The sequence below is a fragment of the Urocitellus parryii genome, chromosome 14 (assembly GCF_045843805.1).
Source record: "Urocitellus parryii isolate mUroPar1 chromosome 14, mUroPar1.hap1, whole genome shotgun sequence".
NCBI lineage: Eukaryota > Metazoa > Chordata > Mammalia > Rodentia > Sciuridae > Urocitellus > Urocitellus parryii.
Genome location: NC_135544.1, coordinates 65,407,312 through 65,423,695, shown reverse-complemented (window position 1 = coordinate 65,423,695; position 16,384 = coordinate 65,407,312). Strand labels below are relative to the sequence as shown.

Sequence of the window (16,384 nt, the reverse complement as noted above, 5' to 3'; positions counted from 1 at the left end):
GTGTACTATGAGCATGCTCCCAGCCACACACCCAGGTCCCAGTGCTGACAGCTAAGTGTTCTCACGCGCTTTCGCACTCCTTTCCTCTTGGGCTACGTGGAAAGGCACCTCGTCCATGGGCACCTGCTTTAGAAGAGACCTGGTACATTGGGAAGTAAGGGTCCTGGGAACCTCAGGAACCCTGAGATGGCCATCATCAGGCCAGGACTGCATCCCTCCCAGCAGCATGGGGGCTGAAACACCCAACGGAAAGGACTTGTTGCAGCTGGTTAAAAAGGAGGGTGGGAGTGGGTGCTGTCTGAGCCGGAGCACAGCGAGCAGAGCATGCCCTCCTGCCTTCACTCTGGGCAGGGCCCACAAATGGCAAACCAGGGCCAGGGCTGGCCAGAAGAAAGGACCTTGGTTTGCATGTGTAAAGATTTGAGTTTGATACCATGTCTGTTAATTTTTTTAATACAGAAAACTATAACATGACTATTTTTGATACTTGGTAAAATAGATGAAGCGAGTGAACCTCAACTCGGGGCTCCCCCAGCGGAAGGTGGGGGGGGGTATCCATGGGGTGGCCTTTGACTTATCTGTAACATTTTATTCCTTTAAAGAATTCTAATGCAAAACATATCTTTAACGTATACACATTGGATGTGAGTGCTACTTATCTCCCTAGTGCCTGACTGACTTCCTGCTGTGGATTCTGTTCCTTGAGATGCCTCAGATTAATGGAAATGTGGTGGGAAGCTTGCATGTTCCTGGAATCCTTGTGATATTGCAGAGTGACAGATGTGGCCCCACCAGAGCCCACCATCTGCCCCTCTACGGAAATCACACCCAAGCAGATATCTGGCTGCACATTAGGCCACAGCTTCTTCATGGCCACACCACTAGGTGCAAGTTGGCCCCTTCATAGTCTGACCCCACCCCACTGTCACCTTGGGCTGCCTTTCTTCTCCCATCTCTCCTGTATTTCCCCTCTCAGCCCCTACATCTCTATTTGTATAAAAAAATATACTGTTTCCTTGGTCGTTTATGTGACTTCCCTGCTCTTGAGTAGCTATTGGGCCTGTGGGAGTTCTGGAAAGCCCCCCAGAAACAGGTCTAGCAAGTGGGGGAGCAGTGACTGTCTCTCCTTAAAGCCTCTGAGCTGGGGGACGTTCCGTGTTACCAGGCAGCAACTGCCACCTCGGGCCGAGTTCTTGAGGTGGTAAAGGCATGAAGTTTGGAATTATGGAAACTACTGGGTTTCACTTTATTTCCATAAAAACACCCTCCTTTTGACTACGAACGGTCCCTTAGGAGCCAAATGGCATAGGCTGGGCTGAGCGCTGCTGGTCTCGTGCCCCTTGTCCTGAGAAGCGGTTGGCCACCGCTCTCGCCTTTGCCTTTCCTGAGTGTAGTGAATCCGTTTTTGCTCATTCAGTTTATGTTCTCACGGATTAGTCCCTGCCAATTTCTGTGTGCATTGTTGGCAGAACTCTTGGTGCTATTTTAGTGTTTTTAAGAAGGAACTTGACAGCGCTTGTCACACTTCTCCCTTATCTCAGTCACTACCAACTGGTTCCCGTTATTCAATTTCTAAACCTTCAAAAATCAGAAGGGTGAGCTTTCTAACAGTTGGTCCTCATCACTGCACTCTTAAGTGGCTCTGAAAACTAATCTGCTATCTAAGTGACGGCTGCAACAGCCTTTGGCTCCTGGGGATGGCTTCCGTTTCCGTTTTTAAAGCAATCTGACACAAAAGGTGGAAAACAAGAAAGGCCTTGATTTAAAGTGAACACTCACTCATTTACATCTGAGGCACTAATCAAATGGGTTGATAGTTTCTTTGTGTTCATAAGTCTTTGCTGTTATTCTAGTGAAATTCTCACCAATAAAAGACAACTGAAAATTCCTTGTTCAAACATTGTTGATGACTAGAAATAAAGCGAAATGGGACTTGGGCATCTCTGTGACGTCTGATGTGCAGCAAGAGCACACTCGGGAAAGCTCAGAGAATACTGAGGCCCCCCAGCTGCCGACTGCCGGCCCTTCCAGCCCTGCATTCTTACTCTAAACTCACCGTCTAAAAGAGTGAAAAGCAAATTTGCCTATATCAAGGTAGTATGTCTATTTATGAAATTGTGGACATTGTTACTAGTCACATTTGGAGTCCCAGCTGCCAGGCTTTTGCACTTTCAAAGTGTCCCTTGCCCATACAGAAGAGTCGCCCTACCTCCTGTCAGCATTTGCGAGCATTTGCAGATACATTTGTCGTTGTCCGCATCCTTTGTGCTAAAGTCATTTCCTGGCTGGCTAATGCTGCTTATTTTGCCGGCTGTGCCTGAAAGTCCTTTAAGGTGAATCCTGTAAGCATGCAAAAGGAAAAAATAAAAACCGTAATTGGCTCGGGTCCTTGGTTTACCGTAGTGGAAAATTTCTCATAGTGAAGAATTCCATTCTACAGCAGCGTGCTGTGGACTGGCCAGTGCACTTCAGTGCCTACCCTGGACAAAATAGTTTGCACTGGTATAAACAGGAACCAACTTATCATCAAATCCTTCAGCAAAGAGGGATGTTTTTGTGAAAACTTCAACACATATCACTTGCACAAGCATCAACAGGGACTGAAGGGCCCTGTAATTGATTTTCCTGCTGCTTTCAGATAAACAGAAGAGTGGGCTGCAGCATGGAGGGACCTCCCCCCACCCCGGGGGGGCACCAGTCCCTATCCACACGGAAAGGAGTGCAAGACGCTGACCAGCCTCAAACTCATTGTTTCCAGTGGGGGTGGCACAGAAAGGGTAGCAGGCAAAGGATGGTCCTTGAGTTTGGAGTAGAAATCAATAGAACTGCATAGAAAATAAACCATGTGCCTTGCTTTGCCCATTTCTCTACTGTGGTGTGATCAACCTGTTCAGCCATGAGAAAGCAGGAAATGTTATACTGGGACACCAGATAGCAGCACATGCTTGTAGAATATTGCACAAGTATGGCGTTCATCGTCATCACTGTGCATGCAAAGAGACCCTGAGGAAAGGTGGAAGACTGTGTGTGGTTTGTAAAATCTTCCCGTAACTGTGCCCTAGTCACTGCCTCAGAAAGCCCACAGGTTGATGGTTTGGGACAGATCAGAGCTTGCTTTCCATGATGGGCATGGCTGTGGGAGGGGTGAACCAGAGCACTAGGCTCCGTGTCATGGAGTGCCATGACCTGATGGAGATACGGGAACAGGAAGACCTGGGCCAGGGCCCTGCCATGTTGCAGGAGAACGATACTTGAAGCCCCAAAGTTGTGCTTATTTTATGAGACCTGCTGACAGTTGCTAACCACCTCCTTGGAAACTGCAGAATTTTTAAGTGTTCCTGTTGGCAAAGAGTTCCAGGACAAGGGGGAGGTTGGCTGGTCATAGGCATGCAGGCAGGCGGGCGTGTTGAGTGCTCCTGACAGCCCCAGAGCCTCTTACATAGGAAGCCATCAGGGTTCAGAGAGACAAACTTGCCCAAAGTCGAGAGTAAGTTGTGGCCCTGGGGCCCGCCCCAGGTACACCCTCCTCCTCTGTTGTTTCCACGCCGGTGCCCGCCTTAGCAGGGGTGTAGCTGTAAAGGTCAGGGCGAGGGGCTGTCCAGTGAGGTCCCCAGGTGTGGGTTCTGAGTAGCTCTTGTGTCAATCACTTTGCTTTCTTTTAAATTTGACTATAAAAATAGCTGTACTCTGGAAATTGCTTTAAATTGGTTGTTGTTGACTTTTTCATGACAGTGGGGTAAGGACGAAATGCAACATTTAACAGTTAAGTCTCAGTGTTTGCATAAAACTGCAGTGATGTTGTTGGTGAAAACTAAACAATATTGAAGGTTTCATGTACAAATACATTTGAGTTAAACAGAATCCCATTCTGTTGATGAATTTATCCATGTCTTATAATGTGTACTTCACAGTTTTCCATCACTGAGGGACATTTCTTCATGGGGGAAAAGCACCTGCTTATACACAATTGACATTCTGAAACATTGCAGCCATCAAAACTCATGATCCCATCACGATTCTCCTCTCTCAGTAGCATCATGTTTCTTAGGATAGTAATTTTTAATCTATTTTACATTTCCAAGTATATTAAGTTTTCAACCCATGTGTGTTTTTAGAGTGGCATGTCCAAAATTTGATTACATTTCTAAAGGAAATATCTGTTAAGATCCATCTCCAGTTTAAAATGTTTTTACAGTGTCAGCATACAAGGGTAATGACCCATTTTGTAAAAATCTTCTTATCCAAACAGTCTAATCCTTAATTTTTATGTTTCTTTTTTAAAAAATTCCTATTGTAGATTCCTAACTGTTGCCAGTTGAAAAAATATTTAACTTGGAGGTAACACAAGGACTGACCACTCATGTCTCGGATCGCATGGACGTTCTGATGCCTTTGCAGTTGAGTGGGACCCACGGGAGGCCCAGACACTATCTCTGTTCATCTCCAAGGGAGCCTGCTCTCTAATGAGAATTGATGGACTGCGCTCCATGGACTTTTTAGAAGTCACACCGTGTTTATCTGCTCTCAAGGCAGGCTTCTGAATTCGGGTCCGCTGCCTTAGAGCAGGGCGCCCTGGGCGTCCTCTATCACTTCCAGGGGTCTGGTCAGGTACCTGGGCTTGCAGCCAGCTCCCTAGGAAGCGACCCCAGACCTGCAGGGGTTGGGCATCAATGAACAACTGCAGGCCAGGTGACAACTGTGTCTGTGATGCTCTTTTGGGCTCCGTTTGTTGCTGTGGCCTCACAGTAGATGCTCCATGGTTACCAAACCCCAGGAGCCTGCGCTCTTTGCGCTGCTGTGGGGTGGCATTGGTGACTGCTTTCCTCATATGTGTTCCTTGGGTGCCACCAGTCCACTGTCCCACATCCTCCCAGTGGCTCCCTGCCACATACACTGCACAGGGAGTACCTGGGGGTGCCTCTGCTCCTGAGCTGCTCCTGCACCACGTCAGGCCCCTGAGCTGCCTGGTCTCGCCTGCTGGCACTCAGAGCCAGAATCCTGGTCAAGTTTCCATACCTCATTGGAACATTTAAGATTTTTGCCACCAAATGTGTGGAGACAGCACGAATATTAAAGGGGTGCTGTGGATAAGATGTACTTTAGAGAAAAGAGGAAACCTAGTAAACACTCACCTCATTTTAAACTTGTCAAGTAACCCCAAATTTGAAATTGAACACAACAGTTAGATGTGTTTAAACTTCAAAAAAAAAATATTAATATCCTTTGGGAGAAAACAACATAGTCCCAGGTGTCCATCTGTCACGACAGCCACGTTACATGTCATCATAGGGACACTCGGCATTCACTTATTGTTTGGGTGGGTGTGGACACCACCATCCGCCCTGGAGGGTCTGGCCTCTGAAGATACACAGGAAGCACAACCAAAAAATTCCAAAAAGTTTCCCTAGTATTGTCATAACAAAGTTAGGTTTGAAAACTGGGAAACTTAACTAAAGACAGTAATGAGTCAGAGGAGGTCTGTGTCTAGATCGTGGCTAGTTCAACGTGGATCTCAGGCTCTGGAATAGGAACATCCCCCAGTTCTTTCCGATCCCAAGGGCTTACCTGTAGTTGAGCTCCTCGCTGGACAGGTAGAAGTGCTCGTACAGCGAGTACGCCTCGCCGCCCTCCCAGTCCCGCAGGTGTATTCTGAGCAGGTAGCGCTGCCGGTTCGTCAGCTGTGAGACCAGCTCGTTCCCCAGCCAGTACTCTCCAGAAGGGTCGCCAAAGCCCTGGGCCCAAGCAGAGTTCATTCACTTCATGAAGTTTCTCTTTGTGTGCTTGAAATCAACAGTGTATCTCTTTCCCTTGGACAACCTGCCAATCAGCAGAGCCACCCGCTCCCTGTGCTGCACAGACGCAGAACCTTTCTTAGAGGACAGTGGATTTCTAAAACATCAGTTTTAAGGGCTAAGGTGTTTCTGGAAGAAAGCCAGTAGTGACACAAGTAGCCCAACCAGGGACACTCGAGGAGCACCTCAGGTGCACCTACCCGGGTCAGCACATGGTGCTGCTGCTCGCTTGGGGCTGGCCTGAGAGCAAACGCAGCCTCACTTGGGTGGACCCGACTACTCCTGAGTGGGGAGACAGACCCTGGAAAGAATCTTTCCTAAAAGTCTGCCTCAAAGTCATTGGTTAGTTTTGGGTTTGCAACTAAGGCTCTGAGGACCTTGAAAGCTAGTATGCACAGAGGAAATCACTTCTTTCAAGCTGCTTTAAGGGACATGCGTACCATCCTGTACTCTTTCCACGACCTCTGGAAGTCGACACTGCCATCCTTGCGGCGCTGGATGACGGTCCACCCGCCGCCACTGGTGTCCATGTCGCAGTAGGCCTGTGAAAGGGAAGGGCACAGTCACCAGAGACCTGGGACTCCATCCCGGGAACAGAAGTGTGGACACCTGCTGGGAGCTGCGTCCACAGGGTCTCTGGGAGAAGGATGGGGTGAATCTTAGCCCTTAGATGACCCCCATACAGTTTCCTGAGAGATTCTTTGTGAATGAGGCATTCCAGCAGATGGCCCTCCATCCACACCTTCAGCAGGTCCAGAACCCTCAACTTGTGTCCTCAGCCTTGCAACACTGTCAGTGCTTGCCTGTCCCTGCCCTCCCTGTGGAGTTGGCAAAGGGGATGCTCTTCCACTGAAGAGTCCCTGGACCCTGCTGTGTCCTTGCTGGAGCTGAGGCTGCCTCTGTGTGCAATAAGAACCAGGTTTCCCCTGGGGCACCGGTGGGCCAGCACAGTGGGCCAGAGCCTGGCCAGGCGGCCGGCCCCCGGGTTCAGGCCTCTCTGCACTGTGCCCATCACCCATGGTATTTTTCTTCCTGACACTCTTTATTTCTGCCTTTGAGCTGGCTCAGTGGTTTTAAACTTTGTCCAGAACATAGAATTCTTTCTTGGGCTAAGTGCATGCATGCTCAATTTCAACTCAGCTGGAGTTTTATTATGAAATTAAAAACCCCTGAAAATAAGATTACATAAACAGTTTTCAATAATGAGATTATACTAGGACAATAAGAAAAATTTTTCCAAAAGTAAGATGATTTCTTTACAGCATACGAGGTAAGAAATATTAAAGTTCAAGAACAATCATAAACATTCTTCCTTTGTTGTTTTCCACGGTCTTTTGGAGAGTAAGGGAGCCAGTTTGGGCAGTGTAAGCTTAAGTGGGAGCTGTATTTTTGAGTTAGGATCTAGGGGTGAGAGCTAATGAGAACCAAGGAGCCCCTGGTCCTGCTCCTGTGTTGTACATGTGAGGAAGCTGGAGCCTGGAAGCCACGCCGGCGGCCTGTACATCATCCCCATGGAGCCAGAGAACTGTGACTGAGCCACCCTGATCTGCAAGGACTTTTCTCCCTCACAGTCCTCTACCTCTACAAAGGTCACAGGTTCAAGTTGCCCTCTCTAGTGAACCTTGGGAAAGATAGGTGCCATGAAAGAAAATCACAATTATGGGTAAGAAAATTATTTCCATAGATTAATCAACTCTAAAAATTGGATCTGCTAAAGGAATCCCCTTATTATCACATTGTATTGATGTGACTTCATTAATTGTCACGGGAATCCCACTCCCCTCTTCCAGCACTGTGCCAGACCCTAACCCTGCATGATTGCTGAGATACGTTCTGCATTTCCAAAAGATCAGTTGAAATTGATCGACTGATCAAGGCAGGCAGCTGCACCATAGCATACAGGGTCTGAAGAGGCCCCTTTAATTCCTGCATAATGTATTTACATTGCATCATGCTGCCAAACACAGAGAAGCTCGACCCTTTGTTAATAGGCCAAAAGTCCCTCTGTTCGGCTCAACTGGAAATCGGCTCATGAGTCACACTGCCTCCTGATTTGCCTGTGGTCAACAAAGTGGACAGTGCTGCTCCATTCTGCCCACGGGCTTTGCAAATCCATGGAATAAGTAGGTGAGTGAGCACGCTGGTGTGAGGAATGTGTGTACACAGTGGTCAGTCCTCTGGCACCTAAGGGCTTGGTGGTGGGGGGAAGCATTAGCATGGCTCTCAGTGGGCCTGCCCTCATTCTGGAACCTTTGACTCTTCAGTGCCAAGAGGCACCATGTAACTAGTGACACCTAAGGATGTGCCCTCTCTCCACGGGAGTCAAGTCTGCACAATCAACTTGATCCACGCCACCATCTTTCTGACTCCTTTAGTCGTCACCATCAGCTTCTTAGAACATTTTTTTAATACTTCGTCTAGATTTGTCAAAAATCAGAGGATTTGTAAAAACAGATGTATTTGGTTGAAATTGGTCATTAAACATGCAGAGGGCGTGTTCGGCTGTCCACAGAGCCAGGAGACACGCCAGGGATAATGAACAGACTGTATCAGGACTGGAAAAGCACAGTGCTGGCTGGCGATGCCCTCGCCCTTGCCAGTCCACACATGGCAGCCTGCTTCCGTCGGTGTGCGGGTGCACTGTCTTCGTGCTCCTGATAAATGCCCTGTTGCCATGTCTATCTTCTACAGAAAACTAATTAAATTTCAAAAATTAAAGTTGCAATACTTGGGCCTTTTGGAAGAAGATCTGTCCAAAGAGCTATTGAAAATTCATTTCTTGAATTAAATGACCCAGGGCAAGATTGGGTACTCTGCTGTGCAGGGCTGTCCCATGTTCTTTGGGGGAAGCCCCACTTTTTAAAAAAAAATTTGATTTGTTGTATATGACAACAGAATGCATTACAATTCACATTACACATAGAGCACAATTTTTCATATCTCTGGTTGTATACAGAGTAGAGTCACATCCTCTGTGTCTTCTTACATGTACTTAGGGTAATGATGGCCATCTCATTCCACCAACTTCCCTACCCCTTTGCCCCCTCTCTCCCCTTTTCCCCTTTGCCCTATCTAGAATTCATTTAATCCTCGAATTCCCCACCCCCATAGCATATTATGGATCAGCATCCTTAAATCAGAGAAATCATTTGGCATTTGGTTTTTTGGGCTTGGCTAATTTCACTTAATGTTGTATTCTCCAGCTTCATCCATTTGCCTGCAAATGCCATGATTTTATTCTCTTTTAATGCTGAATAATATTCCATTGTGTATATATGCCACATCCTCTTTATCCATTCATCTACTGAAGGGCTTCTAGGTTGGTTCCACAGTTTAGCTGTTGTGAATTGTGCTGCTATAAATATTGAAGTGGCTGCATCACTACAGTATGCTATTTTTAAGTCCTTTGGGTTTAGACCAAGGAGTGGGATAGCTAGGTCAAATGTGGTTCCATTCCCAGTTTTCCAAGGATTCTCCATACTGCTTTTCAGAGTGGTTGCACCAATTTGCAGTCCCACCAGCAGTGTATGAGTGTGCCTTTTTCCCCACATCCTCGCCAACACTTATTGTTGTTTGTATTCTTAATAACTGTCATTCTGACTGGAGTGAGATGAAATCTTAGAGGAGTTTTGATTTTCATTTCTCTAATTGCTAGAGATGTTGAACATTTTTCATATAATTGTTGATTGATTGTATGTCATGAGTGTGATAAGAATTTGTTCCCAATTAGTAGGCTCTCGATTCACCTCACTGTTTCTTTTGATGAGAAGAAGCTTTTTAGTTTGAATCCTTCCTATTTATTGATTCTTGATATTGATTATCGTGCTATAGGAGTCTTACTGAGGATGTTGGGAGGGCTTAATCCGACATGATGGAGATTTGGGCTTATGTTGTTTTTTTTTTCTAACAGACACAGTGTCTCTGGTTTACTTCCTAGGTCCTTGATCCACTTTTGGTAGTATAATCATTTTGACAATATTAATTCTGCCTATCCAAGAACAAGGTAGATCTTTCTATCTTCCAAGGTCTTTTTTAATTTCTTTCTTTAGCCTTCTATAGTTTTCATTGGAGAGGTCTTTCATGTCTTTCATTAGGTTGATTCCCGAGGTGTTTTTTTGTTTGTTTGTTTTTAATATTTATTTTTCTTAGTTTTTGGCAGACACAACATTTTTGTTTGTATGTGGTGCTGAGGATCGAACCCCGGCCGCACACATGCCAGGCAAGCGTGCTACCGCTTGAGCCACATCCCCAGCCCTGGTTTTTTTGTTTGTTTGTTTGTTTGTTTTGTTTTTTTTTTTTTTTTTTTTTTTTGAGGCTATTGTAAATGGGGTAGTTTTCCTTTCAGGGAATATATCACTGATATACAGAATTGCATTTGATTTATGGGTGTTGGTTTTGTATCCTGCTACTTTGCTGGCATTTTCTAGGTCTAGAAGTTTTCTGGTGAAGCTTTTTGGGTCCTCTAGGTATAGAATCATATTGTCAGAAAATAGTGCTAGTTTAAGTTCTTCTTTACCTATCTGTATCCCTTTAATTTCTTTCATCTGTCTAATTGTCTGGCCAGTGTTTCAAGAACTATGTTAAATAGAAGTGGTGAAAGAGGGCATCCCTGTTTTGTTCCAGTTTTTAGAGGGAATGCTTTCAATTTTTCTTCATTTAGAATGATGTTGGCCTGGAGTTTAGCATAGGTAGCTTTTACAATGTTGAGATATGTTCCTGTTATCCCTAATTTTTCTAGTGTTTTGGGGGGCTGTATTTTGTCAAATGCTTTTTCTGCATCTATTGAGATAATCATATGGTTCTTATGTTTAAGTCTATTGATGTGCTGAATTACATTTATTGATTTCCATATGTTGAGCCAACCTTGCATCCCTGGAATGAACCCCACTCAATCATGATGCACAATCTTTTTTGATACGTTTTTATATTCAATTTACCAGAATTTTATCGAGGATTTTTGCATCTATGTTCATTAGATATTGGTCTGAAGTTTCCTTTCTTTAAAGTGTCTTTGTCTGGTTTTAGAATCAGGGTGGTATTGGCCTCATAGAATGAGTTTGGAAGTGTTTCCTCTTTTTCTATTTCATGAAATAATTTGAGGAGTATTGGTATTAGTTCTTCTTTAAAGGTCTTGTAGAGCTCGGCTGTCTATCCATCCGGTCCTGGGGGAAGCCCCCACTTTTTATTTCAGGGTCCTGCGCTTCTCCAGGGCTGGGTGTTGTCATCATGTGGCAGATTAGGAAACAGCTCAGAGAGGTGAAATGATTTGGTCTGAGCCTTGGATGCGCAGGGCTGGAATTTAAACCCAAGTCTGTCTGTCTCCCCAGATCAGATGGTGAATTATAAAGTCTTAAATCTGGGAGGGAATTCAGAGGTAACTAAATCTAGACCACTTATTTTAAAGATGGGAAAGTTGAGGTTTTGAAAGATTATTGTTTCTTGCCGTGTAAATGGATTTATTTTTACTGCAGATATTTAGAGGGGATATAAATCCTTATGTTTCCAACCACGACCTGACACATAATCCCAGTGTGCTCAATGTTTTCCTCTTTCTGCAGAGCGTTTTGGAGGTGGGGGGCAGTGTGGGGGGGGTGTGCCGTGCATGCTGCGAACACTGAGCCAAACCAGAACATTCCTACAGCAGCAGGATGGGGCTGTGCCCCCAGTGCTGTCCCCGGGATCTGCATGATCAGCCCGCATTCTCTGTCCTCCTGGACGTTCCTGTCCCCATTATCACTAGGCCAAGAACATGCAAGCCTCTGGTGAGGAGCAATCACAGGAGAAGACTTGTCATGCAGACCCGTCACAGAGGGGATTTAGAGGCTTAGCCTAGCGTTGATGGCTTCTTCATCTGTAGCAGGCTGTTTTGTGTTTGTTTTCTCCCCTGATGCATTGCTTCTAGGCCGCTGGGGACATTAACTCATTTTCAAGGTTGATTTAAAGCAGCATGAATGAATTAGAGATTTCTTTGGAAAGAATTATCTTAAATAGCACAGTATTTATCTTTAAATTCACAATCAAGGTTTATGTTACTGTTTCAAATTCCACATCTTTAAACCTTTAAAGCCTGTGTTTTTCTTTGATACTATGTTAAATACCAAGGATAATGATGGGTTCAAAAAGAATATACTTCCAGAAGCCTGTCAGATGTCCATTCTGCTCCAGTATTAAGTGGGTTTTCTCGAGTGGTGTTTCAGTATGCAGCATCTACCTTTAGTTGCAGCCACATTGGTACACATTTAGTGTATACAACCATCGAGCGTCGACTTAACTTCACACTGATTCTTCTGTAGTGTCATCGTATCTCATGTGTATCTCCATCCTTAAAAGAAGCCACACTGAAATATTTCCCAAGAAAGTGGTTTTCTTCTGACAGTTAAGACTCAGAATCTCCCAGAGCGGCTTCTGGAGATGCGCTACATCTGTAATCAGAATATGGAAGGGTGGCTGTGTTCAGCTGGGAGCCTCCTTGGCCTGTGGCAAGATGCTGATGGCACTGCTTCCTAGGTGGTAGTGGAACACACCTGCACTCCATAAGAAAAGCAGTTGCTCTCTGGGCTCTTCCAGACTGTGTTAGGAGGGGCCACAGACGACCCCCCCATCTCTGTGGACTGCAGACCTGAGTGTCTGGGCACCTGTCAGCAAGTCCAAAGAGTGAAGCTACTTCAGTGGTAACACGGAGGTGCCCTTGGCCTGTGGCTCAGGGTGGCATTTGTACCGATGGCGCAGGGCAATAGTGATTGATCACAGCAGGGCAGAAGTACCAATGGCACCACACTCGCGGGTTAGCGAAAGCAGAGCATCCCCCCAGAATTCCGTGGCAGTGCAGTACATGTCACTGGGCCTTCACTTCTGTTGAAACCCAGCCTCTGTGCTCCCTGGCTCTCCCATTCCTGGGCTCAAGGTGACCGTCCGTCTCAGTAAAAATTCCTAATTTTATTAAACCTCTGGTGCACATGTCTACTCTAATAAGATGGGAAATGTGTGTAAACATTGGCTCAGAGAGTCACTGTGCATGCGTGAATGAGCCTCTTCCTTCATGGAACACAAACATTGCTTGGAAAAATGATCAGAAGACAAATTATGGTTATGTAGACTCAGGTTTTGTAAGAGATTTTCTATAAAATCAATGAAATGATCCTGGCCTCCAAGGAAAGCAGCCATTGTTCAAGTACAACTTCTCCTGTGGAGGATGACATGGACGGTCTACTCTATTAGCACATAGTGGCCCAGTGTACTCATAGCCCCTTATTACAGGGCGTGGGCTGCGGAGGGCCCTGGGGCAGGGTTCTGCTGGGGAGTCCTCAGCCCACAAGGCCCCACAGCCAGGCAGGCGGTGGGGGCAACTGATGCCATACCTTTCTCTCTTCTGTGGAATTGGGAAACGTCAGCGTGTAGACGCCAGAAGTGGTGAGTCCGGATTTGAATACTTCAGCACAGTCTCTGAAAATATTCCGTTCCTCTTTATCAACAATAGGGTTCTTAGCTGTGTTAAAAAACAAAAAAAAAGCATTTAAATAGAATTTACAAAAAGATAAAACTTGTTATTTCAAGAACCAATCATTTGGTGACTTATTACATTTGAATTTTTATAATAAAAAGGATATGCTAGGTTTTAGCTTTTCTAAAAAAGTCACCTGTTTTCCTGTGAATTCTGAAATCATCCTTACTTTTGTATTATCAAGTGCATGTAACGCAAGTATTTCACAGCCCAGAATCTATGCTTTTTCAAAATTTCTCATCTTGAGTACAGTCAGGTAAGATTTATTATACATAAGTAAGAGAAGGACCCTGAGAGTGCTCCTTCTCTGGGCCCCTGTATGTCCCTTAGGCCATTTTTCCACTGGGGCCATAGTGTGTGTTTTTCCCTTTTACACACACACACACACACACACACACACACACACACACACACACGCGCGCGCGCGCACACGCGCACACACACGCGCACACACACGCACACACACACACAGCTAAGCCTAATTTGTTTTTAGAATACCACATGGGAGATATTTAGTAGTCTTTGGACTTTTAGCAGCTGTACCGTGGGCAGCTAGTATTTTGAAGGACGTCATGTTTACCTGCATGTTTTGAATTCCTCTACTAAGCCTAAAATTTCTAGGACTATGACATTCTTCAAATTTCAATTCTGTCAACATTCACATTTCTGCCACATTAAAAAAAAAAAACAAACAAACAAAAAAACGGTGGTCTGTCTTTGTGGAGCCCTGTGGAGGGAGCAGAGCTCTGCGCATCCCCTGGGGCACAGAGGCGGCCCTGGCTGTGGAGCCCAGGAGAGGAGGAGCCTCTGCTGCTCCTGGTTTTCTGCCAGGATCTGAGCCAGGTGGCTTTCTCTCCTTCAACTCATCAAAGCTGGTGACACATACCGTCTGGTCCCTGCAGTGTTAGATGACTGACTACCTTTGCTTTTTCTAAGAATGTGAAGAAAATGTGATTTTCCCAAATTGTGAGAGAGTAGAACTGCAGTTGGAAGCGTGAGCTGCAGCTGGCAGCCCAGAGTCGTCAGCTCTCGAGTCGGCGTCCTGCCTCTCTGTCCTGCGGCTGGGCACCCTCTGAAATAAGCCCTCTGCTAGTGACTGTCGAAACTGGAGTAACTGCAGGACTCCAGTAAAATGTGGGAACAGACGTCTTTTATGGATTCAGACATACGATCCTCTTGTGTGAATTCACGACTCACATGCAAAGGGCATTGAGTCAAAAGAGCCTGAGTTAAGACCAACACAAGATGAGCCACAAAGAACCAGGTCAAATTCATTCAGGAAAAAAAGCTCAGAATGTCCCAGAGATTATATATATATATATATATATCTTCAGTTAATGACCTGAGTTCCTGTGCCCCTGCAGCTGAAGGGCTAGGGAGTAAGGAAGGTGAAGTGTATTGCAGGACGGCATGAGAAAGGGGAGCTGGCACCTCCTCAGTGCCTGTCACTCAAAGGATCATCTTATTAGTCTCCACAGGTGATTGTGGGTCTGGTTATGTGTTCCCATTTAAATCCCAGAGAAACAGAGATCCGCTGCCGTGTAGTGACTTGCCAGGCTCGTCTCGGGCAAAACAGGCCCTGTGCACCCTCAATCTGAAGTGTGTTGGGTGCTCTGCCTCCTGATAGTGGGGATGACCTGTATCTCGCCCACCTCTCCTCTGCCTCCTCCCTTTCTCCTTGGCTCTACGTTGAGACCGATCGAGCTTTCATATGAAATACGTGAGAAAGGTGCCTCTTCTGAAGGAGTGTGCTAGGGCTATGAGGGGTGCCGACACCCGGAGAGGGGGTGTGGGCCGCACTTACAGCCGGACACCGACACCAGGGTCAGCAGGTTGTGCACCGTCTCCATCAGGTCACGCTGCTGCTTTTGGAGGGCCGAGTTGTTGACAGTGGCGGTGACGAGCTGCTTCTCCAGCTCCTGGATGACGGAGCTCTGCTGGGACACCAGCACCCGCAGCTGGTCCTTCTCCTCCCGCATGGACCGCAGCTGCAGCGTGTGCTTGTCCTCCATGTCCAGCACCTTCTTCTCTAGGAAGCTGAAGGGAGAGGACACACTCCTTAACGAAGGGCCTTTGGGGCTGGATTGCCACTGAGGGTAGGCGCTTTAGAAACATAGCCCATAGCCCTAGTGACATCCCTCACGGTTTTGCGTTTCTGTTCTGCCAAGGCACTCTGTGCAGATGCCATGTGAGTTATAAAGTAACAAGAGGTTGTCACAGCCCTAAATAGTCTCTCACATTCGCCAGGGTTACACGTGACACATGCCAGGTACACATATGTGTCATGCTAGCCACAGAAGTGGAACACGAGTGTCACAGCACAGGGTACCCGGGATCCAGAAGAAGGAAGCATTGTTTCAGGCATGGTGCTCATGAAATGCTCTGCTTGAGAAGGAGCAGTTGAGGTGGACCTCGGGGTAGTGTGAGCTGTTTATGTTGGAATACTGATCCTAATGATGATATGACAGCTGATCTTTTAGTACTATTTGGTAAGTACTCCTGCGTGAGAGGGATGAACACTTAGCTTAGGTTCAGATCTGGCTTACTGGCCTGTGACCCTGGCAGCTTACCTACTCACTTCTGCCTCAGTTTCCTCTTGTGTATATGGGGGTATCACTTCCCATTTCCAATGGACAAATTGCATTAAATGTAGGCATACTAAATCACATGCCTGGCCTGTCATGCAAGTGGAAGAGTTCAAACCCAGATCTTTGAAACACCCACCTTCCTTCCTTTCTTTTAATATAGACCCCTTTAACCAGTACTGTCTCTTAGACTTGTTGCCAACAGTCACAATGTGAGATAGACCCCTGAAAAACAATCTAAAAATCACTTTTTTACTCTTATTATATATGTCAGTAGAATGTATTTCGACACATGTGTATGGAGCATAACTTCCCATTCTGGTTGTACGTGATGTTGGTCATGTAATCATGTATGCACTTAGGAAAGTAATGTCAAATTCATTTCTACTACCTTTCCTATTCTCACTCCCCCTCCTTCATTCCCATTTGTCTGCTCCAAAATTCTTCTGTTCTTCCTTCCCCCACCCCCATTGTGATTAGCATCCACATACCAGAAAGAACATTTG

General features: G+C 46.0%; 2 protein-coding genes across 3 annotated transcripts in view; one reads left to right on the top strand and one right to left on the bottom strand.

Moving 5' to 3' along the window:
• Nucleotides 1-16,384, top strand: part of Mcph1 (microcephalin 1) — a 191,138-nt gene that overhangs the window by 86,400 nt on the left and 88,354 nt on the right. The window lies entirely within an intron of this gene.
• Nucleotides 1-16,384, bottom strand: part of Angpt2 (angiopoietin 2) — a 51,150-nt gene that overhangs the window by 1,381 nt on the left and 33,385 nt on the right. The window contains exons 4-8 of the mRNA XM_026380548.2: nucleotides 15,098-15,330; nucleotides 13,151-13,278; nucleotides 6,233-6,334; nucleotides 5,566-5,732; nucleotides 2,210-2,340 (exon numbers count right to left, since the gene is read on the bottom strand). Coding sequence (XP_026236333.2) covers nucleotides 2,210-2,340; nucleotides 5,566-5,732; nucleotides 6,233-6,334; nucleotides 13,151-13,278; nucleotides 15,098-15,330 — 761 coding nt within the window. The remainder of the gene's footprint in view (nucleotides 1-2,209; nucleotides 2,341-5,565; nucleotides 5,733-6,232; nucleotides 6,335-13,150; nucleotides 13,279-15,097; nucleotides 15,331-16,384) is intronic.